The following is a 25,749-nucleotide window of genomic DNA, read 5'->3' as shown; positions in this document are numbered from 1 at the left end:
TTTAAGGGGTGAAGTGAATACATACAATACGATACAGTCCCCCCATCATGGCACTGATGGCAGTAACATGACTTTCTGATACAGTCCCCCCATCATGGCACTGATGGCAGTAACATGACTTTCTGATACAGTCCCCCCATCATGGCACTGATGGCAGTAACATGACTTTCTCAGCCAGGGTGAGATTTTGATATCCTCAAAAACTCCAGTTTGACTTTAACCTATCAGCATCCATCCAAACTCCTCTTCCATCTTCACTTCAGGATGGTAGATACGCAGGTCCACCTCTGGTCACCTCCATCTCAGCCTGCCGAGAGAGAGCTGCCTACAGTATGGTTTATACTGTAGTATCCTATATTATAGTGATACTGGGAATTCTACCATAACATAATGTTTTTTCAATCATCGACAATGAACAAATGTTAACTGTCTCACATGGTCTCTCTCGCTACCTCAATAACACCTATAGGCCTCTGGTCTGATTTGAAACAACAACAACACAAACCCTTGTCATACTTGCTGTCCAGCAAGGCAGGAATGTCCAGATTCCTGGCCAGTGCTGTGGGTAAGGTGAACAGAGTTTCATGCAATCCTCCCCTCTCCCTCACAGAATGACGTCTGAGATTTAATCTGGTGTACAGTTTTATAACTGTTTCATGTACAATGTACAACCGGACCAACTTCAAATGCTAGAACGGAAAGCCTTGAGACTGGTATTGGCGATGTGACGTGATGTAATATATATTTAATTGATACATAGTCAGTATGTCAGAGGAAACTTGAGCATTACACAGCTGTGTTAAGCTACAGTATCTGTCATGTTCATTTTCTAAAATATACAATTGTATTACACTTACAGTACTGTACTGCAGACTTTCTAGATGCATGTCCTAATCTTACCACCAGAGGGCAAGCAATGCTTATGATATAATGTCTGGGGCTCAAAAGAATAAAATATTGCACAACAACATTGCTCTAAGTGTTTAGTTTACTTTAAAACACAGAAAAAAATTACATGGTTTTGGACAAAATCAGTCACTTTGTGTCCAGCACCAGCAACAAACTGGATGTGCTCAACCCACTGTTTTGAAATAATGTCTGGGGCTGCAATGCCAAATTTGTAGAAAAGCAGACAGAGGTTATTTTTTCAACATAGTTTATTCCAAGAACAGGAGTCATATTTTGGTCTTGCTTACCAGCTATTGGCATATTTTAGTCCCATTCAAATAAAAATTCACCCAAACTAATATCTTAGCAAACCCATACAGAGTGGCAGTATTAGTGTGGATGTTCCTATAATGTCCTGTGTACTTTCAACTCAACTCTTGCTTCCCGAAAACTATCATATTATTCCTATGGTTGAATCCAGTACAGCATAAACAGCAGCACCGGATTGACAATAGCTTATATTCAATTGGTAACATTATTTAAAAGACTAAAAAGTCCTATGGTGCTCCGCGAGGGAACGCTAGCTAGCCTTGAGGACCACATTGCTCCTTTGTTAGCTGTTGCAATTGATATAAAATTGGCACAATCTGAAAATGTACATATATCCATCTGGCGAGAGAGCAAGTGCAATGTTTGACAGAAATTCACTGTTCCACCGTTTCATTCTGATTGTACGTGAGCTCATTGAACAACGCAGTACTATAATTAGTGTATTGTGACTGGTTGACTGACTGCTAAGTACACATCAAAATTCTCAGTGTTATCAATTCATGAATTTATAAACATCTTCTATAAATCAATTCATTACATTTGTATCTTGTAATTCATTAGATTCTAACACTGAGGATTTCAATGTGTTTAGGCATTAAGGCAAGGCACTGCACTGTTAATTAAACATATCAAAAATAATGTTAAACCACTAAAAACCTCTTTGAGGCTGTCAACTTGATATTGAATTCTTTTAAAAATGTTCAAATGCTGACACAGCTGTTGAAATGGACTGATCCCCTTCTTATGAAGCAAATACATCAACCACACACAGAAGCTCTAGGATTGCATCCCTGAGGTGCCAGACAACCTTCGCCAAAAGTATAAAAAATATCTCATTATACACCATAATTGAAAACAAAACGAGAAAAAAATACACAATAATCTAAATATTAAATATTATAAAATAGATTTTTTTTATAAGGGCTGAGATGAATTCCATAAAACACAATATCTTTTGGTTTAAAAAAAAAGTTCAAAAGGCAGCATAGTTGTTGACCATGGTAAGATTGTCTGACATTGTTGGGTTCTCCGACCCAGTATAGAGTTCTAGTGTAGGCATTACGTGTGAAACTCCCCACTTGAATACTGGAGTACTAAGCACAAAGCAAGCCGCAAGCTTAATAGTCTCTCATGGCGGCCCCCATATTCTGTATGAAATGGACAGGTCTCAGGGGTTTAGTCCTTCAGTCACCATTTAGTCTAATACAGGCATGCTTATGTGTCTCTAAGGCAGCCGGCCCATGACCCTCCTCTTCAATAGGGTCTGGTGAGGTCACAAGCAAGACAGTGCAGCAGACGGCCATATTGCCCTTCCCCGCGGCGCTTCCACAAATAAGAGGCAGGCTTCTGGCCAAGCTTACCATGCTGAGTGGGAGCTTATTCTCTTATGGGAAGGAGGTCTAGCTTATAGTACCTTTAGGGTCACACAGAGAGAATGAGAGAGAGAGAGAGAGACAGAGAGAGAGAGAGAGAGAGAGAGAAAGAAAGCGCTATCTTCTCAAGTCTTCTATATCTCGCTTCCCGGCGTGTGGATCCAAACCCCAGTGGTCCAAAGTGGTCCTACCACTGCTGCACTCTCTCTTAATAGGTTACCGTGACTCTGAAGGCTCCCCCTCCCCACTTCCAAGCCCTAGTGCGTTCCGTTTTCCATTTTGGCCCGATCAAATAAGCTCCCTCAACAACGGCGGCCGCCACTTCCCCCACACAAACTCATGTATTAAGCGTCCCTCTCTCAGTAATATCGGTTGAGGCTGCGCGTCCCCGGGATGTCAGGCTGGCCGTTCATCCAGATCTCCCGTATGATGCGCTCTCTCTCCTCCAGCCGCTGTGCCCTCTCCAGCTCCTCGGCCGACGTGAACACGTTCATGTTGAGCGTGCGCTCGAAGCGTCGGTGGCGTCGCGCCGACAGGTCCGATGTGGTCTCCCAGTCCGAGTCCGATTCGCTGGATTCGGAGGACGAGTCGACGGGCCGCGCCTTGTTGCTCTTCTTCTTGTTGGCCGACGGTGGCGGCGCCCCCCGCCGGTGGCGGGGCTGGCAGTCGGTGCGGCAGGAGATCTGGACAACCAGGGCAAACAGGGTGAGGAAGAGGCCCAGGCACACGCCGCACACGAAGAAGAGCGCTGCCCGCTCCGGGTGGTCTAGTGTGGGAGAGAGGTAATGAGACAGAGAGAGAAGGAGGATGGTGATTTATAGGATTTTCTTTTTACAGGACGTGAAGAGGAACATGCCACAAGCAGTCAATTATTCTCAGCAGCGTTCAGGTCTCACTTTAACTCACTTTAACCACTTAAACTCCATACGTTGCTGACCAGCAGGGCTCTATACTTGGTCTGCTCCTTTTACACCAAACCAATGTTCGCCCCAGAAGGTTCATGCTGTTAAAAGTATTTGAAGACTTTTTTTGTCCTCCACCTGTTCTGTCATGACATTTTTCACTTCACTCACTCTCTTAAACAGTGTGCATACACATTTTCCATAGAGTTACGGCTCCCGTGACATTGCACTCATGTTCCCACAGCCTTTGAGATTGAAAATGATAATGCGGGACAATAGTGCTTCAGTTGGGTGACATTATAAACTGGTGAGAGCAGCTGTAATAATTTGTGTATCCTGTTCTATCCTCTTGGGCTGAACAACTGGATTTGGATCTGCGTGCTTTTACGTTTATGCATCCTGAGAGAGTTTAGTTACACAACTTACACCCAAGGCTATTATTTCGTGGTAAACATTAATGTGGGCAAAGCATAGGCTAAACTCCAGTTCAAAGCCAACATATTGTATTGTACTGTATATATCAATTAAAGGCTCAGAAAAGCTTGACAGAATAACCCCAAAAAATAAAAGAAAAAGACATAGCTATCATAGGGCAATCAGTCAAGCGTATGTTTTCAGATTAGCATTAATTCGTGTATCCATATAACATCGTCTGGCATGTCTTATTGTAATGGATATGGATGGATTAGTGTGTGTCATAATGTATTTATATTGGCTTATGTTTCGCAAATGAAAAAGCCAGCAGGACTCGGGTTCTCTGTGGGCTTACCTTCCACTAACAGTACATCGTTTACAGTACGTACAGTATGCTACGTGTGTGTTTATTTGACTATGAGCACTGTGTATTTCACCGTGCAGTAAGTGTTTATTTGTCTGTCAGAGTGGGAGGTAATGAGACAGGAAAGACCCCCAACTCCACCACCACTGTGTGTTTTAGCAGCTGGCTGGAGCAGGTGACTGACAGTGTGTGTGTGTGTGTGTGTGTGTGTGTGTGTGTGTGTGTGTGTGTGTGTGTGTGTGTGTGTGTGTGTGTGTGTGTGTGTGCTTGGTATCTCTATTTAACATCTGCATTCCTCTGGCCCGTATTTATCTACCTCCCCGCTGCAGGAAAAGGGAAACTAGGGTTTCTAGATTATGCCCACAGTACGTCGTACGTATACCACCCACACACCACATACACTATGAAACCATATCGTCGCTGTCGGGCGCAGAGACCTTGTATCTCCAATGTATTTCAACTGTTTATGTTATTTCGTAAATTAATGCCCTAGAGCAGTAGTACCTTTTCATATCAAGGCCCATTATTTCTTCGTCATTTGAGCCACGGACCACCATTTGATGACATTTAGCCTCTCAGACCCGTCGCTGGATAAGATTTTATCCACAATTCCATGCTGTATTGACGTGTTACCATAGATAGGAGAGGTAACACGCACACGTTGATGACGTGTTGACGTTGACGGTCACGACTCTTTTCTGTTCTGGCCCCACAGTGGTGGAATGAACTTCCCACTGATGTTAGGACAGCAGAGTCACTGCCCATATTTCGCCGCAGGTTGAAAACCCACCTCTTCAGGAAACACTACCCTTCCTCTCTGCCTGACCTACTTGTTGTTAACTAGTTGTACGAACGCTTGTTTTCTATTGTTGTATTGTTTATTGGATCTTGTTTAGTCGATACACTTAATTGTTTTAGCTCATGCTCATTTGATTTAGCTATTTTGTCTCATCTGTTTAAGGAAATAGGTAGCTGATATATTGCACTTTTACCTTAGCGCTAGGTATACTCTTGGTTGCTTGTTTTTGCAGAATATGCACTAAAGACTTCTGGTGATTAGTAGTTTTTGTTCCCTACCTATGTTGAATACACTTATTGTAAGTCGCTTTGGATAAAAGCGTCTGCTAAATGACTGTAATGTAATGTAGATCAAAAATAACAATTATTCTACATTCTCTAATCGACTTCTTGTAGATGTTTAGCTATTATGTAACTCTTGAGAGCGTACTGGTTGAAAACCACTGCCCTAGAGTAGGCTGGGCATCGACCTCAAACCACTGCCCTAGAGTAGGCTGGGCATCGACCTCAACGTGGGCATGTCCTGAAACGGCCGTCAAACTCCCTTCCAAGTGATGTTGGAGCAAAATGGCCAGTGTGTGAATATTGTCAAATATAAGTAACGTGCCTCTTAATCTAGTGGTTCTCTGGCCGGTGTGTGAATATTGTCTAATATAACGCTCCTCTATAATCGACCTTTTCTGGATCCCGGTCCACTTGAAAATCTCAAAAGTGTTCCGGCTTGCTTGGATCAGTGGAACTAACATTAAGCTATTTATCAGTATCATAATGAAAACTACTTTCTCAAAGTTGTAAATACAAAATACCTTGACAATTATTTTATTACGCATACGTAAAAAAAAAGATATACATATTAGTGTTATACTATCAGTGTTTTGCCAATTAGTTGGGGGCCCCCTTGCTCCTTTCTTTCTTTATTACACACACACACACACACACACACACACACACACACACACACACACACACACACACACACACACACACGCACACACACACACACAAGCTTGTCAGTTTGGAGATCTTGTAGAGCTATTTTTATTTTATTTTTTAAGTATGACATAAGGTTAATTAAGCCTTATGTGGTGGTTCAGTTGAATTATTATATAAATGTAATCCGACATGATATGATGTGAACGTTGCCATACAGTATACCGTACAGTATGCCTACCTGCTATGTAGGTGTAGGCTGCCAGTGTACAGTACAGTACAGTATGCCTACCTGCTATGTAGGTGTAGGCTGCCAGTGTACAGTACAGTACAGTATGCCTACCTGCTATGTAGGTGTAGGCTGCCAGTGCGTTGCTGATGAGGGCCATGTTGGACCTGGAGGTGGAGTTGATGATGGGAATCATGTCAGGGGGTTGCGGAGGTCTTTCACCTCCTTCACCACCTCCTCCTCCTCCTACTTCTCCCTTTGGAGGCTTCTCCTCCTCCGAGTACGAGCCGGACTCCCTGACCCGCTTCCTCTCTTGAAAAGAACACACAAGGTTTTAGTTTTGCATTCATGGCGTTGAAGAGACTGACTGGGCTGGTAAATCTGATACACTGGCAGTAGAGTCTGCCAGAGACAATGCTAGGTAATTTAACAATGTGTCTCATGTGCGTAAGTGATTGTACTTTCACACACACACGCACATGTTTGTATTACTATACTCGTGAAGACATCTACATTTTAGGACAGCATTGAAAACAGCTGAAAAATAGCTTGTAATGAATATGGCATAATGCATATATGCATGTAAGGCAACTGACACCCCTAACACACCCACCCACACACAGAGAGCGCAAGTGCATTTCCCGGGCACCGGCATTGCCACCAACTGCCGATATTAACCCCGGCAGTGTTTCCGCATTAGTCCGACACCCTACTCCAAACCCTAACCTAACCTTATAACTCTATGAACCTAACCCTAACCTCACAGGGAAGCCACGGGTGAGTTTTAACCAGCAACGCATGTCGGGAGCCACGGGTGAGTTTTAACCAGCAACGCATGTCGGGAGCCACGGGTGAGTTTTAACCAGCAACACATGTCGGGAGCCACGGGTGAGTTTTAACCAGCAACACATGTCGGGAGCCACGGGTGAGTTTTAACCAGCAACACATGTCGGGAGCCACGGGTGAGTTTTAACCAGCAACGCATGTCGGGAGCCACGGGTGAGTTTTAACCAGCAACGCATGTCGGGAGCCACGGGTGAGTTTTAACCAGCAACACATGTCGGGAGCCACGGGTGAGTTTTAACCAGCAACACATGTCGGGAGCCACGGGTGAGTTTTAACCAGCAACACATGTCGGGAGCCACGGGTGAGTTTTAACCAGCAACGCATGTCGGGAGCCACGGGTGAGTTTTAACCAGCAACGCATGTCGGGAGCCACGGGTGAGTTTTAACCAGCAACACATGTCGGGAGCCACAGGTGAGTTTTAACCAGCAACGCATGTCGGGAGCCACGGGTGAGTTTTAACCAGCAACGCATGTCGGGAGCCACGGGTGAGTTTTAACCAGCAACGCATGTCGGGAGCCACGGGTGAGTTTTAACCAGCAACGCATGTCGGGAGCCACGGGTGAGTTTTAACCAGCAACACATGTCGGGAGCCATGGGTGAGTTTTAACCAGCAACACATGTCGGGAGCCACAGGTGAGTTTTAACCAGCAACACATGTCGGGAGCCACGGGTGAGTTTTAACCAGCAACGCATGTCGGGAGCCACGGGTGAGTTTTAACCAGCAACACATGTCGGGAGCCACGGGTGAGTTTTAACCAGCAACGCATGTCGGGAGCCACGGGTGAGTTTTAACCAGCAACACATGTCGGGAGCCACGGGTGAGTTTTAACCAGCAACGCATGTCGGGAGCCACGGGTGAGTTTTAACCAGCAACGCATGTCGGGAGCCACGGGTGAGTTTTAACTAGCCACGCTTGTGTCTTACCGGCAACACATGTCGGGTGCCACGGTACACTGTTATCGGCAGTTGCGCATCTTGTGAGGACATAAACATTTTAGCACTGCATCGAAAAAAGGGGATTTATTTTTCCGGTGTCACAACTAAGTAGGCTATAAAATAGGGAAAACTCTATTTTGCACAAATGCACAATTCATTTGTTATGTCTCACATGTGTGTAAATACAGTGAGTCAAGTGCTTTCTTGTCAGACCGTGACTGTACTCTCTTTGGTCATTTATGGTAAAATGACGTAGGAAAAACCCAAATCATGTCGGTCTGTTTGCTGTCTCGGAGGAACAGTGACTACAAACCGCTGAGAGGAATGAGTAATACAGGACTCTTATGCACTTCAGATTGTAAGAGATAGAAAGATCCGAAACGGATAGATGACGCAGTACCCACATTACACAGAACACGCAAGCACAGGGGAGCACACACACGCACACAAGCACGCACACACGCACGCACACATGCACACATGCACAGATTTGAGTGATTCATAAGGTACTAATGCATCCGCTTCTGTCAAGTTCATTCTCACTCTGGTCTTTTAAGGGAACAGAAACACATGGAAAATGTTTTGTCTCTGGAAACATTCAGTGCCCCCCCCCCCCCCCCCCCTTCTGCCAAAAAATATATATCTATTTATAGATGGGAACAGGCGTTTCCTCCTTATATTTCCATCACAGCACAAGTCTTTTGAAGCGTTTTGACATTGGCTCTTGTGTAGTGTGTACACACTGGGTCATCAGTATGAGGTGAGGGCTTTTAGCTCAAGAGTCATGAATCATGATCAGTGTGAATCTGATGTTTCCCTGTAGTTCAGTGGTTCCCAAACAATGGGTTGGACCCATTCTTTATGGGCTGCAAATCAATGAAATATCCCTTTTATTACGTGTCAAATATATTGGTTTTGAATTATTTCACAACACACCCCCTCCCCCCAAAAATAAACAAAATCTTTCCGGTTTTGTTTTTAACCCTAGAACACTAAACATGGGTGATTTTCACCCGGACGATTATATTTTTGCAATTTTCATAATGTTGCTGATGTCTGAGGTGGGTGGGTCTTTCAGTACCTTCATGATGCTCAGTGACATCATAATGTTGCTGATGTCTGAGGTGGGTGGGTCTTTCAGTACCTTCATGATGCTCAGTGACATCATAATGTTGCTGATGTCTGAGGTGGGTGGGTCTTTCAGTACCTTCATGATGCTCAGTGACATCATAATGTTGCTGATGTCTGAGGTGGGTGGGTCTTTCAGTACCTTCATGATGCTCAGTGACATCATAATGTTGCTGATGTCTGAGGTGGGTGGGTCTTTCAGTACCTTCATGATGCTCAGTGACATCATAATGTTGCTGATGTCTGAGGTGGGTGGGTCTTTCAGTACCTTCATGATGCTCAGTGACATCATAGAAGGTACAGTAGGTTTGTTTCCCTGCCCACATCCCTGGTTTATTCTACAGGCAGCTGTTCGGGTGAATTTCACCCGTGTTTAGTGATAGTGTGATAGAGAGAAATCCAATACACCCACAATGGACTTTATTTTTTTCTTCACTGGACCATTCTCACATGTCTTTCCCAACTTCCCAACTTCATTTATCTTTTTGTTTAGGAATATTTAAAAAATATGCACGTTTTTCACCGATTTTGCCCCCCCATGAAATCTATTTTTTGTGAAAAGTCATGATGAAATATTAAAGACGAGTACCTCAAGTTGCCATGTATTGCTGTACTGCAATATATTTTGATGAGAAATATTTTTTATGGAATATTTTATATTGGGTAAAATATACCCGTGTTTAATGGTGTAACAAAAAAAATGTTTAGTGTTCTAGGGTTTTAAAAAAAAATGAATAGCCAAGCTACAAGATCACATGTCACGACAGGTTGTGAACTTGTAGATCTCCTATTTTCACTATTTATTTTAATACAGTCTAAACGATTAATTCACAATGCATTTTGGTAAAGTTTGGGCCGGAGAGAGTTCGGGTTCCATTTTCGTCACCGCTAAACCCCTTATCCCTAAACTTCTTTGCCTTTTTTTTTTTTACTATTTTGCTAAACATTTTTGAATAGTTAAAATGGCCAGTCTACAAGCTCACAACGTGTCAATGTAGATTGGCTAGTTGAACTATTCAAAAATGTTTTTCAAAATAGTAAAAAACGCAAAGAAGTTTAGGGATAAGGGGTTTAGCGATGTATACTGAAAATGGAGCCCTTCATCTTCTGGGACTTGAGATGGAACAGTTTAGGAACCCCTGCTCTAGTTAACCTGCTGAAGAGTCAAAGGTCTTTCTAAGCTCAACCCAAATGCAGGAAAACCTGCCAGACTCTTAACTAAAAGTGCAAACAAGGTCTTCATTCTCCGGTCGTCAATGCAGCGAAACTGACAGCAAACACAAGTACAAGAATCCTACAAGTGAGGATCCTACAAACAAACATTAACGGGCACAAACAGGCTTATATACACACATGGAACTAACTAGACACAGGACAATCAACACTGGGATTGGCTGGGGCAAACAGGACACAGGTGACAAGGGTTAACAATAATCAGGGTGGGGCGACAAGACAGGTACCAGCTACAAGTACCAGTAGTAAAGGGCAGATAGGACGCACAAGAACACTACAAAATGTGCACCAGAGACAGACTATCAGAACAGAAGGACCAAAACAATACATTTACTGAACTTATGGCTCGCAAAAATGTTCATGTCAAGAACCCCCAACCTGATATGGTATTTGGCTGTGCATGGCCCCCATCTGAAAAGAGTTTGTGTCAGGTGAAAACTGTTCAAGATTAAATAGCAGATTTCCGAGCTTGGCTTGTAGATCCACATTGAGATCCACTAAGCTACAGAACTAAATAATCTGGAAAACATGGGAGCAAGAAAGCAAGATAAATAAATGGACCAATTAGACAAATACAGTGACAATGACAATGAAGTAATTAGATGGCTAACAATAGATGTGTTCCAATCCCAGTGTAATAGGACTCAGACTGGAAAACAGCTTTTTTCGCTCCATGTTTGTGAGTGCTTGATTGAAAGCAAAAACACTTGAGCCAGAAAGCCAAAAATAAACAGGGACACTCAAGAGTACACCTTATGTTTAGTGTTTCGATGACACAAGATTTGTTTGTATGTGCACGCGCGTGTGTGTTAATTGACATTTGCATACATTTCTCGCTGCTTGAGCTGGCAGCTGACAACCCCAATGAACAAAACACGCGCGTGCACAGTGCGCGCGCACACACACACACACACACACACATGCACGCACACGCACACACGCACAAATGCATGCACGCACGTGTGCAGGTGCCCTGTAATTGCACAAGCTGCAAGGAGTGTCAGACTGTCTTTATCTGGTAAATGCAGTGTGGTTTGAAACTGCTGACTGCTGATGGTAAATGCTTCCACCTGGACCAACTGCTGTGGTGCGTGCTGCATATGCACATCAGGTTGCATTCAACCAATAGATCATAATCCCTCTCACTAACATACAAAAAGACAGGCAGGCAGATAAATCACCAATGAGATGTTCATTGAATGAAAGAAATGTACCATGCATGTACCGGCTATTTGATTTATTTTAGTTTTTATCAATTTTTCTTCCCAATTTAGTCGTTTTTCAATTCAATTCAATTCAAAGGGCTTTATTGGCATGAGAAAACACATGTGAACATTGCCAAAGCAACACACATTACTGTGTGTTGTGACCGCACTGCTGTCGTATCCTACTGGCCAGTGAGGAGCCCCCACCGGGAGGACGTGGAGCCCTCGTCCTAATCCTCCCACCCAACACTCCCGGCTGAAGGGTGCAACCCCAGCCTGTAGGCCCGGGGTACGTGCAGTGACAGGTGTCGCCCTCCCCGCCCCACTTCCCAGTGAACACGGGGTCAACCGCGGTGGATTCGAACCCCCAACACTCTGCTGTGGTGTGCAAGCACCTTGCCACTGCACCACCCTATTAGCCAATATAAAATGAAGAAAACTGGCATTCCATCCTGCTGTCCTCATCCATTTTATCCAGAAAACTGTTTGTGATATTTGTGGAATCGGTTTTAATGGGTTAAAAAATGGGTATTTACATTAACACTCCGAGTGGCCAAAACGGAGGTCTCCGTCCTATCAAACAGTTATGCTCAGCGCTCCGAACAGAGATGAATCAAAAGACATTAATCATTTCATAACCGAGCGCACCGCTCTACAGGCTGGGAGCGTTGAATGGGCAACATTCGATGTTATTTCCGTTTGGGATGTGTATGGATGGGATGAAAAATATTAAAACATGAATAACTCTTGATCTAAATCAATGCTTCCAATTCTAACCAAAGATTATGTTCTTGACGGCTCATCGTGGTCCCGTCGCTTGTCACGTTAGAAGTACTCAAACCTCCCGTTGTTGTCGATCCCCTCGGGGGTGTTTTGGCTACATCTAGCTACTTCTAGCTACTTCCAAGATGGCACGGAGCAACCTTGAAATAGGCTCTGAAGCTGCAAATCGCTGGGCGCCCTGATTTAATGGTTCCAAATACCCCCGGGCGGTCAGAGTGTTTAATAACCACACACTCTATTCCTCCCACCATCGGACACACTAAAATCCTCAGTGTTCATTTACAGTGCAATGTGTAACTCTTGAGCGTGTACCCATTTAATTTGGTCAGTTTTGTACACTTAAATGAACTCTGACATGTCATGTGTGAATCAGGTTCTTCAGGTTGAGGTGTGAATGTGTGAAGTCGCCAAGCATAAGCAAGTGAAGAATATAAGGACCTGTCAGCAGATGCCTCTCACTCCCTCTCTCATAATCCTGCCATCGTGTGTTTAGAATTGTGGAAAAACACCATTTAATATAGATTGATGAATTTTGGGCTATTTTGTTATACTGTTATTGCTGTAGTACAGAAATTGTTAATATTATTGGCACTTATGTCAGGGTTGTCGTAAGCCCCCCCTTGTCCCTCATTCATCCCTATTCCTCATTGTCTCCACCAGGCCGAAGGCATGGGGAGAGAGTATGTTTTGCACTCCGTCCGTGTGTGTGTGTGTCCGTCCGTCCTTCCTTCCGTCCTTCCTTCCGTCCGTCTGTGTACAGCTAATCTCCGGCACCGTTAACCCGGCCGATGCCAAACTTTGCACACACACTCCCTGGATGCCAACGATGAACCTCTGCCCCACATTTTCCAGAACGGCCTGTTATAGCGCCACCATGAGGCAGCTTTTCACATGTTTTACCTAAAACTGCACCGATCTGCGTGAAACGTTGCATGCACACTCCCTAGAGGCCAAGGACAAACCTTTGACCTGCATTTTCCGCATCTGCCTTTTATAGCGCCACCAGGAGGCCGACTTTTGTAAAACACATTTTTGGATATTACTCCTCCAGATTCTGTCCAAAAATCTCACAAATCGTTACACAGTATCTCTATGGTCATGTGCTCAAGTCGGATCTGTCTGATATTTCATATTCCATCCTAATTGGCTATAATTGGCTTTCACAGTTTGCAAGATTGCCCCGTTTTGAACAATAGCCTCAAATCATGAACGCAGCATGCAATTTACGTGAAATCTTTCACACATTTTCTTACTAGGCTGAGGAATATATCCCACCCTTTTCACATTGGCCTGTTATAGCGCCACCAACAGGTAGATTTTTGCAAAACACATTTTTGGAACAAAATGCCTCAAATCATCCAATTGCCATCAAAGGCGTATGAAGAAATGGCTACAGAAATACATGATCTCTGTAGTCATGTGATCAAGACGAGTCTGTTGGATTTCTCAGATTGTACACTGATTGGCTAAGATTGCCTTCCAAGGTTTTCAGGAGTGGCCCGTTTTGTACAAAATGCTGCACGTGTCCTGCTCATCCAGAATTCTATCCTCAGAGATGCTATGAGTGATCTGGCTCTGCATTTCCTCAACAAAATGAAGAAAATTGTTGCAAAAACAAATAAAAAAAAACATCTCCTAAACATTTTGCCAAACATCACACACACTCCTATCCTCCTGGTGGAGACCTGTGCCCGGAAGGGCACTTTTTCTAGTTTTCTATCTTCTTCCGTCTTCGTAATCAGAGTAGAATAATTAAGTGTGTTGGACTGTGGCCATCTGCCCTGGTGAATAATCCCCTTGTTTGGTTCGCCTGCTGGTATCGCCCTTTGCTCTGTCTTTTCTGTCCTTCCATTGTTCTCTCTCTCATCGCTGGTCTTTCACTCTTATGGCTGTTTCCCACTATGAAGGCTTCCGTAACCTGAAACCTTCCAGGCACGAGAAGTTCGATGGTGTTTTGTTTTCATTCTACACAGAACCATGAAGGAGTACAAGTATAAATTCAGAGTTCTAGGTTCCTAGGACTCAGGAGATAGTACCACCTGAGCAGGGCCCAAATTAGTACAGCACAGTTCACTTAGTTCTTGTGGTCAGAAAGAGCCATTATTCTGGCCTTTTCTGTGACAAGCATGGCATTGGAAATGCAAATGGCTGATTAAGGACTCAGTGCTATACAAAATGTAATTATTAGCTCTTTAGTGGTGAAAACACATATTTGTATTACCGGTAAGTGTTTGTACTTAATGTGTGTGTTCATGTAGGCATTTGCATGTATATGTGAACACACTTGTGTCGATGCATACCAGTGCATGCATACATGTACACATGTGTGTGTGTGTGTGTGTGTGTGTGTGTGTGTGTGTGTGTGTGTGTGTGTGTGTGTGTGTGTGTGTGTGTGTGTGTAAGCGCTAAACGTCCCCACAAGTTAGAATTTTGAGAAATGGACATTGTGAGAGTTAGGTTTACAATTAAAAGCTTCAGGTTGGGGTTAGGATTAGATTGAGTCATTTATTTTAGAGGTTAGTTAGGTTTAGAGGTTAGAGTTAGTCGTGCGTCAGAGTCGCAGACTGAAAATAGCTGATCTAATTTACAAGCTCACAAACACTTTAATGGCACACAAAAAATAAGAAGAAAGAAACATGGTAAAAATGACATTTACCGGTACAAAATTGCCGTGCTAAACTGTCCACAAGTATAGTAATACCAACGTGTGCGTGTGTGTACAGTATGTATGTGTGTGTGTGTGTGCGCGTGCATTGTTTTGCTCACCTGGAACAGCGTCAGAGGTTTTGACTATGGTCCCCTCCGGGGGGGCACCGTCTCCCACCACGTTGGGGTCATGGGCACTGGGCGGTGGGGGGTACGGTGGGGGGTACGGCGGGGCTCTGGACGGCTCCTCCAGCGACTTCTTTGGAACTTGAAAGAGAAAGATTGATGTGGAAAAAGGAAAGGAGGTTTGGGGGGGGGGGGGGGGGGGGGGGGGGGGGATTGGTAGTGAAGGAGGAAATGAAAAGCAAAGACAGAAATAGGAAGGTGATTAAGCTTATTATCAGTAGGTTCTTTCTCTCCAGTTCTGTTATATGCCAACTGCGGCGGTGGCTCAGGGGTAGAGTTCCCGGATGGTAACCGCAAGGTCGCCAGTTCGAACCCGGGCTCCCCCAGAGTTAGTGTCGAAGTGTCCTTGAGCAAGACACTGAACCCCAAATTGCTCCTGATGTGCTGGTTGGTACCTTGCATGGTTTCTTCCGCCATTGGTGTATGAACGTGTGAATGTAATGCACAATCTATGTAAAGCGCCTTGGATAAAGGCGCTACATAAATGCACCATTTACCATTTGTTATAAAAAATAAAAAATGTTTTTTTATAAAGTGACCTTTAAGTGCATTAATGAATTAATGGGTGAATTCACCCATTCATTCACACACCGATGGCGTTCAACAAAGTAAATTCTATAGTTTGACCATACTGCAGTGATTTCAGATGCCTTCTCTAACATTCTTTGCAGTGACATGGGGATGTTTGTTTAGTGTATACTGCAGACTTTGTCTCTCAACTTCATTGACAAACAGGAAACTTACAATTGAAAGCTAATGATTGTACAGGAAAGCCACGCTGTTATTATACTTCTAGACATATACGTATAAAGCTAAAATACACACTCACGCGCGGCCGCACGCACGCACGCACGCACGCGCACACACACACACACACACACACACACACACACACACACACACACACACACACACACACACACACACACACACACAGAGAGAGCTCTGAAAGAGGCAGCTGTAGAGTATAGACAGAGCGTCACGTCTGATTCACACACTCCTCCTGACCCTGTGCTGCTGCTGTTCCCGAAAGTTGCGCTCCTCTCTCTCCTCCGTCCACTCTCTTCTCCCCCCAAACCTCACAGTGTCCTGTGAGTGAGTCAGAGAGTTTCCCCCAGACACAAACCCACAATGCACCAGGGCTATACATTCTTGCCCCCTCTCTTCACATGTGGTTTTGGAAGCTTCGACCGCAAATCCTGGTCACCGTGCTTGTGTCTGTCCTGCTAGACTGCAGCTGATTTATAGAGCCCGACCGATGCCGTTTTTTGGTTGGATTGCGTGATGTTGTGAGCTTGTAGATGTGGTATTTTTAAACATTTTGGATAACTTTTGAAAATGTTTGCCTATGACAACAAACTGGCGATAATAACGCCAGGTGTCTCTGGTGAGACTATCAGCACCCCCCATCTGCCTGTCTGCCCACTGTCTCTCTGTCCTCCTAACCTCCTACCCTCCTTCCATTTCTATACTATAACTCTGGACTAATAAAAAAAATGGCAGGCAGTTTTGGCTGATATTAGCAGAGCAGTACTAATGACAATTTCAGATGCTTGCAAGTGATTAAGGGTGAGAAAGGGGAAAATCTCCTCACATTACACAAACATTGGCGTTTCCATGTAAATAATGCTTGCTTGGTTGTGCAAATAAATGCTCCATTGCAGTGGTTCCTTAAAGGGGTTCTAAATGGACCCTTACAGGTCTGTAACGCCAGGGCTCCACCGGACGCGTTGTGTCTCCGTCGCGTGCGTCAAAAAACGCACCGGTTCAATTTTAATGCACGTGTTAATGTCACACAACGCGGGCAGTGGAGCCACCCTTCATTGATTAAAAAGGGAACATTCCCTGACGGTGACGGAGACGCGACGCTGACGCGCCCAGTGGAGCCCCGGCGTAACTCTGAGAGAGTACAACTGGAACCAAATGGACCCATATGGGTCTCTTTGGTTCCTCAGAGTGAGGGTCCTTCACATTAACAGCTTTGAGAGCCTGAGATCAATCCTTTAAAGATCCTCACGTAACAGGCTGTTTGTTACGTCCCATTATTTTTTGCATGACTTCAAACTGTTGTTCATGTCATGCATACATCATCCACACGGATGCAGTGATGAACCCATGTCATTTCTTTATATTATGCAGTGATGAACCCATGTCATTTCTTTATATTATGCAGTGATGAACCCATGTCATTTCTTCATAATATGCAGTGATGAACCCATGTCATTTCTTTATATTATGCAGTGATGAACCCATGTCATTTCTTCATATTATGCAGTGATGAACCCATGTCATTTCTTCATATTATGCAGTGATGAACCCATGTCATTTCTTCATATTATGCAGTGATGAACCCATGTAATTTCTTTATATTATGCAGTGATGAACCCATGTCATTTCTTTCTGAAACAAGGTTGAAGTAAAAGCATCAACCTGTATGAATGAGGCATTACCAATGGGTGCATTAAGGTCAGTGTAAGGAAGGACCTTAATACACACAGTAGGCAATTACAGTTGGGTGCCACCGATATTGTCCCTTATCATTTGACCCATTTAGGCCTGACCTCAAAACTTTTAAAAATCCTTCTAAATCCTGAAAAAATCCTTCTAAATTTTCACGATTTTTCAAAAATAGCAGACCTACAAGCTCGTAGCGCGCCACTCGGTGGCGCCCTATGAGCTTGTAGATCTGCTATTCAATAGCTAAATTATAACATAATGTTTAAAACACCAAAAGGGGTTCCCGCCCAAAATGGGTTAACTGTCCTTTTGCGCAGATCACGCAAACCTCAGCAAAAAGAAAAGGACAATATCGATGGCCTCCAACTGTACTTCTCACAAGTGGCAGCCTGGCTCTTACAGTAGAATGGGCCATTCTCAGCAGATGGAACCGAGACGTTACGGAGTGGAAACTTCTAGAAATGTAGATCATACAGTAACTTCAAACAAGCCGAGTATAAAAAAAAACAAAAAAAAACAATAAGCCTGGTTTACTGAATCTCTTAGACTTCAAAGAGTCCTGCTGAATCTAGCTCCAGCTTTCTCCTCTGCTTGTCCTGCAGGGCGTTAAGGGCAGAACCAAATAGTCGTTGTGGCTTTATTAAAACGTTTTATGAAGTACCAGATGGTTGTCTTTTTGTTGTTGTTGTTGTTGTCAATTAAGATAATGTGTCAAGTCACATACAAAACACTTTGAAAAGTGCTCCTGTCACACTCTCGCACTCAAGTTCCTGGCAGTGGTGTTACCATTATTTTACCATTATGTGGCAAACCTCACTCATCTGGTGCCTGACTAGGTAAAACCTCACTCATCTAGTGCCTGACTAGGTAAAAACAACAAACCTCACTCATCTGACTAGGTAAAACCTCACTCATCTGACTAGGTAAAACCTCACTCATCTGGTGCCTGACTAGGTAAAACCTCACTCATCTGGTGCCTGACTAGGTAAAAACAACAAACCTCACTCATCTGACTAGGTAAAACCTCACTCATCTGGTGCCTGACTAGGTAAAACCTCACTCATCTGGTGCCTGACTAGGTAAAAACAACAAACCTCACTCATCTGACTAGGTAAAACCTCACTCATCTGGTGCCTGACTAGGTAAAACCTCACTCATCTGGTGCCTGACTAGGTAAAACCTCACTCATCTGGTGCCTGGCTAGGTAAAACCTCACTCATCTCACTCATCTGGTGCCTGACTAGGTAAAACCTCACTCATCTGGTGCCTGACTAGGTAAAACCTCACTCATCTGGTGCCTGACTAGGTAAAACCTCACTCATCTGGTGCCTGACTAGGTAAAACCTCACTCATCTGGTGCCTGACTAGGTAAAACCTCACTCATCTGGTGCCTGACTAGGTAAAACCTCACTCATCTGGTGCCTGACTAGGTAAAAACAGACCATGAAGGCCTTTGTTTTGTAAATTGTTGCTGTCAGACAGAAACCTTGGATCTCCATATTCCAACTTGTGTGACTAAATAATAACAGTCACAACACTGAGGAAGACCTATATCAGGTCAAAACGCGTCCGTTGTTTTTTTTACATTTCCTGAAAAGTTAGCCGTTTTGGACATACAAGGTTTCCACCTGCCAGCGATGAAATGCAATTTGAGTATTTGACCCACAGGCCTGGGTGGCACACAAACCAAACAAGGTAACCCATGTGGCGAGAGAGAGAGAGAGGAATGAATGGACTCAGGGGCCTGATTGGCCCTGGCAGCTCCACCTGTCCGTCTCCATCAGTTTGATGCACTAATCACTTAGCCTGATGATTCATACCGTGCCGGTGTTATGCTTCGTGAACAGCAGAACTACAAGCTCACGTACTAGTGAGCTTGTAGGTCTGCTATTTACGGCATGCAACACCCGTGTGCAACTATGAATCCAGCTTTGAACAGCGGTTAGCTAACTGTTTCAGCTCAACAAACCAAAAGCTACATTTCGGTGACGCCTCACTTAGGACCCGCAAACGTACAAAATACATGATAATACAGGAATAAACCACTTCATCATATTATTTCAAAAAGTAGTGAAAATAGCAGATCGACAAGCTCAGAAGCTTTATTTTTTAGGTAGGGATTTCTGAGAAATCATATATGCTTTTATAAGAAGGACTCAAAATAGGGTTCCAAGCCATTGTTTGAGAAACCCTGGTCTCACACACTAATCATGGGTTAAGACCCCCCCCACTTGCTGCTCTGCCACCAACCCCCCTGGCCCCGCCCTGATTACAGCCCTCTGATTGGCCCTAATTTGCTGCACATGTAGCCCAGGGTCACAGCTGGGAGACGCTGGGATGTGACACATGTAAGGTTAACACAAGCTGTTGGAGAGTAGAGACACACCCCGACACACGCACGCACGCACGCACGCACGCGCTGTAACAATGCAGTAACAATGCATATCGGGTAACAATGTGTATCGGGTGCACAATGCAACAGTCACATGAACGCGTTCTCTGATATTAATGCAACTTATTCACGTATGCACACACTGCAACAATGCACAGAAACACAAGCTCATGCACACACGCACGCATGAGCGTCCCCTCCCATCATCCAGTCCCCTCCCATCATCCATCATGTTTGCCTCCCCAAAGTGGGGACTCGGCAGCCATCTTGTACAGTACACAGGACCGTTACTTCATCTAAAAATAATTGTGAAAAAGCGAAAAGACCTTCCTGAAGCCAAACTCCGCAAACCGCACTATACAGTATGAGGCCGAGGGAGCCGAGCAATAAAAAGTGAAGCAGCGAAAGAGAGAAAGAGGAGTTTCTGGAGGGGCGAGGAAGCCCACATAAATCACACTCTGTAGCCTCAGTTATAATGACATGGTCGGAGCAAATGAGTCCTCTCTCTCCATTCTTATTTTAACTTAGCAAAAGAAAAAAATGGATCCGTGCCACCACTGGCGGCGAGAGCCCAGGAAAACGCCGCAGGGAGCAGGGGATACGAGCCGGGAGAGAGATGGCGGCCTCGGCCATGCGGAGGCCACAGAGCGCTACACACACTATAACAATGGACCCTGTTTGTACTGGCAGAACTCTGCTTTGTTTTCACTGGACTCTGGAGGATGCTGTGTGTGTGTGTGCGTGTGTGTGATTGTGCAGCTTTTCTGTGTGTGCGTGTGTGTGCGCACGTGCGTGTGTATGCATGCGTATGCGCGCGTGTGTGTGTATGCGACGTGCGTAGGTGTGGGTTATTCGCTGACCATTGCAGGCACAGAGCTGGGACAACAGTTGTGTAAGTGGAAGGGAGTGAACTGCCATATTAAACCACACTACATCTCCTCCACTCGGGAGCGGGGCCAAATAGCAAAAACGCAAAAATACATTTATGGTTTTCCTTTAGGGTGCCAGCTGGATGGGATTTTTCCACATTATTGTACAATACGACCTCAGCCAGAAGATTGAGACATTTCCAAAAGAAAGGGTATTTTAGAATGCTTTTTTAAGGACAATTAAGGGTTCTTTTCTGTGACAGTCAACTTACAGGACACTAATGTGCATCGTCAACGTCAAGTGGAGTGCTGAACTCACCCATAGTCCCTGAAGTCCTGAAGCCAGGAGTATATATACACTACAAATGTAACCAAATGGTTACACGCGTCACGCGGTTTCACTAAAAGGAACTATCAATTAAGTAAAGTTCAAATCTTGATATAGTCCCAGCGGCTGCATGGGACCTGATTACATCACTACAGCACAATGCAAGTGATACAGTATGCAATTATGTATAGAGTTGGCTGCCAGAACGTCTATTGTCACAGTGGTGAAACATGCTGGAGTGGAAAATACAGCCACAAACATTCATAACAGATATTATGCGTTTTTCGAAACCATTGGTCTCCAAGAGGGGTTGTGGGACCCCTAGGGGGTCCTCGGAGTTACTACAAGGGGGCCACCAAATCTTTTTTTGTGATAGGGACGTTTTTTATTTTATTTGATTCATCACTTGACATTTATGGAAATTGGCCGATCTCACAAAGCTCACAACGCGTTGGTGCTGCTTCAGCCCTGAGCAGCATGCATGCAACTCGATGACACACACACACAGGTGCTCGTCATTAAGCAGCGGAGCCGAGGAGAAAATTATTAATATGAGGATCGGCGTAGCACTTTTTGTTGTCCCCAGGGCCGGTCCTGAGCAATCTGGCGCCCCAAGCAGGATTTTTTTTTTTACTCTGTCCCAAAAATTGAGGAGACACTGTGGAGGCACTGGGGGGACAGTGGGGACACTGTGGAGGCACTGGGGGTCCATTGGGGAGGCACTGTGGGGACACTGGGGGGACAGTGGGGACACTGTGGAGGCACTGGGGGTCCATTGGGGGGGCACTGGCCCCCTTGGCGCTCGAAGGAAGAACCGGGCCTGGTTGTCCCCATCCCTCGGCATGTTGCCCTACGCACAGTGCGTCTTGTGCGTATGTCTAGCGACGGTACTGCGTCAGAAGGATAGCGCACTGCCACTGCACGCACATCCAAGTGTGCCAAACGCGAAACGGTTGAATTGCAATAAACAGTAGGAGCTTTGCAGACCTTAACTTTTAATTTATACACCAAAGCTTCAATCACAACAATTCACACAATGTCTCTCTCTCAGAAGTAACCTATTAATATGAACGCCACATCTAATCCATCGCTCAGCCCGTTCTGTACACTCCCAGAGTGAAGGTTAAATGAACAGAGGAGAGGATTACTGCACACTATTTGTCCCGCATCAATGAGCCAGACCGTGGAGAAGCTCTATTGCAGTGGTTCTCAAAGTGGGAGTCCTTGGGGGGTTCCAGGAGGTCCCCCAGCGAAAGCAGTTAATACAGCATCACTATCTTTCTAACCACGTTATTGCATTTATATGTTGGCTAATGCAAGGACTTAAGATCAATTTGGGGGTCCTTGGCACAAAAACGTTTGCGAAGCACTGCTCTATTGGGGGTGAGCACACTTACCCGACACACCGAAAGCACTGCTCTATTGGGGGTGAGCACGCTTACCCGACACACCAACAGTCTGACATGCACAAATCAGCCGTTGCTCCCGACATGCGTTGGTCTGACATGCGTTGCGTCGTGCTTGCGGTTAGGGTTAGGGTGTCGGACTAATGCCTGTACCCCTCTATTGTAGCCTAATGAGACGACTCCAGAGGTAATAATGAGCACTACGCCCATGAGAGTCTCAGTGCTCACTTAGCTGAACAATAGAAGTCTATTTGTACACTCCCAGAGGGTCATTGTGATGATGTGACAGTCCAATGGACACTGAGCATGTTTGTTGCTGTGCGCTAGTGTCTCTGTCAGAAGAAGCAGCTGGCAGAAAGCACAGCAGCTGCAGCCAGATAATAGTCGAAGAACATTGAAACAATGTGCCGTACACATGCACGCGCACGTGTGTGTGTTTGAGTGCTCGTGCGCGTGTGTGTAAGTGTGTCTGTGTGTGTGTGTGTGTATTTAAGGCGTCTGTGCAATGGCATCTGGTTTCAATCAGACCTCAGTCGGTGCCTACTTAAGCTACGACATTAAAGCTGCTGTCCAATGCTCATTTGATATATAGATGTGTATACACGCACGTCGCACGCACGCACGCACGCACGCACGCACGCACGCACACACACACGGACGGACGGACGGACGGACACACGGACGGACGGACGGACACACGGACGGACACACACACACACACACAGAATGGAGTGGGGTGGAGAGAAAATGGAGTTCATGAACATATTTAAGTAACATGACAATGTTTTCAATGCTTTTTTAACCCTTCCCCCATGCAGGCATTCAGATGTAGATGCCACACACGCACATTTTAACCATTTATTTATGTCCACACACACACACACACACACACACACACACACACACACACACACACACACACACACACACACACACACACACACAAGCCCTCTCAGTCTCACTTAGCTAATGGCATTCCTGCAGGACTACACAGGCAAGGTGAATAGGGCAGAGTGAAGGTGTTCAGATTGCATTCCTCGTCTCCCTCCTCTACAACCTTCCACTGCTGTGGTCTAACAGCATCCAGCTGACTGGGCTTGTGTGTGTGTGTGTGTGTGTGTGTGCGTGCGTGCGTGCGTGCGTGCGTGCGTGCGTGCGTGCGTGCGTGCACGCGTGTGTGTGCTGGAGAGATACAAACCTCCCTGACCTTAGGCAAGTTTGGGCATTAACATGTATTTACCTTTCCCCAGATAAGCACCCCCCCCCCCAGCTCTACACACACAAATAATGTGTATCCTTGCATGTATGTCCCAGGCGAGCTCCCACCCCTCACAGAAACACCTAATAAAATAACACACAATTAATGTGTGTGTGCACGGTTGTGCACACATGTATGCATGTACTCATTCATGGATGTAAGTTCATGTGTGCACCTGCACCACTGTATACACGTGACTCAGAGCACGAGGGCGTGATTAAACTCAATCTCGTGTACACAGTCGAATCCTCAGGGTTCATTTAAGCACCCCAGCATGGGAACATTCGGCAAAGACAGCTGGTCCACGAGCTTGTAGATCGCCTATTTTTGGCTGTGATTTGGTGTGGACAGAAAAGAATCGGTCCGAGTACGGTTGTTCATTTCACTAAAAGTGATATGTTTTTGGTTAAAACAACACGTTTTTTGCTAAAAGGTTAAAGTACTACATTGATTCTGGTAGTAATCTTTGCTATAGAGTTTGTCCAGTCACAGGAGTCTTCCTGTCTCTCCTGCTTCGATAACAGAACATTATTTTCAGGTAGGTGACAACAGTTCTGCTAATCGGGAGAGAGTACACATTTATTTATCAGCTTCAGTTTCGATTGAGTTCCAGTTCCAATTTTGTCTGCTCATTTCTTTGTGTCATCACTTCCAATTTCACTTGTTTAATCTGTATCCTCTATATCCTGTCTGAGTTCTCTATCCTGATTGGATATCCTGAATTGGTATCCTGACCTGAAAATGCATTTTCCGTTTAATAAAGATGTGTTACTAAATAATTGATAGCAATGAGTACTATCAGAATATAGAGCTATTTAACACTTATTTTAACCAAAGAAAATCACTTACCATAACTCTAAGAGAGAGTTTAAGTGGTTACGGGATTGTTGGTCTATGCTCAGGTCTATTTCTTGGTTCCGGTCCCTTTTAATAGGATTGGACAGGCCAGCCCATACATCATTTCTATTTTTTCTTTCATCTTTTTTTTACGTTTTCAAGGGGCTCCACTGAAGTGGACTCAGGTATTCCTGGAGGGGTAATGGATTCTATTCTAATTCTATTCTTCAGGGTCCCACGATGAAAATGGTCAATCTAGATTTGGCTATATTCTCATCTCATCTCATCTCATCTCATCTCATCTCATCTCATCTCATCTCATCTCAGCTCAGTTGACGCGTGTACACCTCCTAGCGCATTTTCATTTATATCAACCGGGAGTATGGTGGCCTCCAAGGCCACCATACTCGCTGTTCGCAGTCCCGTTTACTTCCCTGTTTACTTCCCTGTTTACCGCTGCAGAAAGAATCCCTCGTATCTCCTAATCTAGGGAGCTCTCCGTGGTTTTGATCAGATGGATATACTAAGCTCTTTATTTCTGACTTCTGACCTGCCTCTCGTTCAAAATATGAACGCGAGGGATTATTTAGCGATTTTTATCGTAACGAGAGAAAGGTAAGCAAGCAAAAATATGTCTCCGTTTTCCGGAACGGAAGCGGGGCTTTACAGAGTAAAAGTAATCCTGGCGCTGATTGTGTTAAAGGAAATATTAATAAAATGAGGCAAACACGGAGGCAATGAGACAAAGCGCTTTGAATAAGAATGTTACAACGCGTTATTAGGCTGACAACCAGTTCTCGACGGCGAACGAAACTGACTTGAGGTGAAGTATTAAACTAGGCTTAAATGTTTATAACTGTATGAGCGACGGGGAAGATTATTGCTCATAAAGAATGTCCCTGGATGGCTTCGTGGGCTGTAGCAAAAAGGTTCTGAGCACTTTGGTTTGATTTGACTGAGGCAGCGAAACGACTACAATCCCCTTACGTCCTTCTCTGGCGCTGGGAAAC

General features: G+C 44.7%; 1 protein-coding gene across 1 annotated transcript in view; it reads right to left on the bottom strand.

The window, feature by feature from the left end:
- Positions 1 to 946: 946 nt before the first annotated feature.
- eva1aa (eva-1 homolog A, regulator of programmed cell death a) overlaps positions 947 to 25,749 on the bottom strand; it is a 124,377-nt gene continuing 99,574 nt past the window's right edge. The window contains 3 exon segments of the mRNA XM_079526831.1: positions 947 to 3,357; positions 6,343 to 6,540; positions 15,127 to 15,273. Coding sequence (XP_079382957.1) covers positions 2,951 to 3,357; positions 6,343 to 6,540; positions 15,127 to 15,273 — 752 coding nt within the window. The 3' untranslated portion in view covers positions 947 to 2,950.

Source organism: Electrona antarctica (assembly GCF_951216825.1).
Source record: "Electrona antarctica genome assembly, chromosome: 17".
In the NCBI taxonomy this organism is placed as follows: domain Eukaryota; kingdom Metazoa; phylum Chordata; class Actinopteri; order Myctophiformes; family Myctophidae; genus Electrona; species Electrona antarctica.
This window is presented reverse-complemented; position numbering and strand designations above follow the sequence as displayed.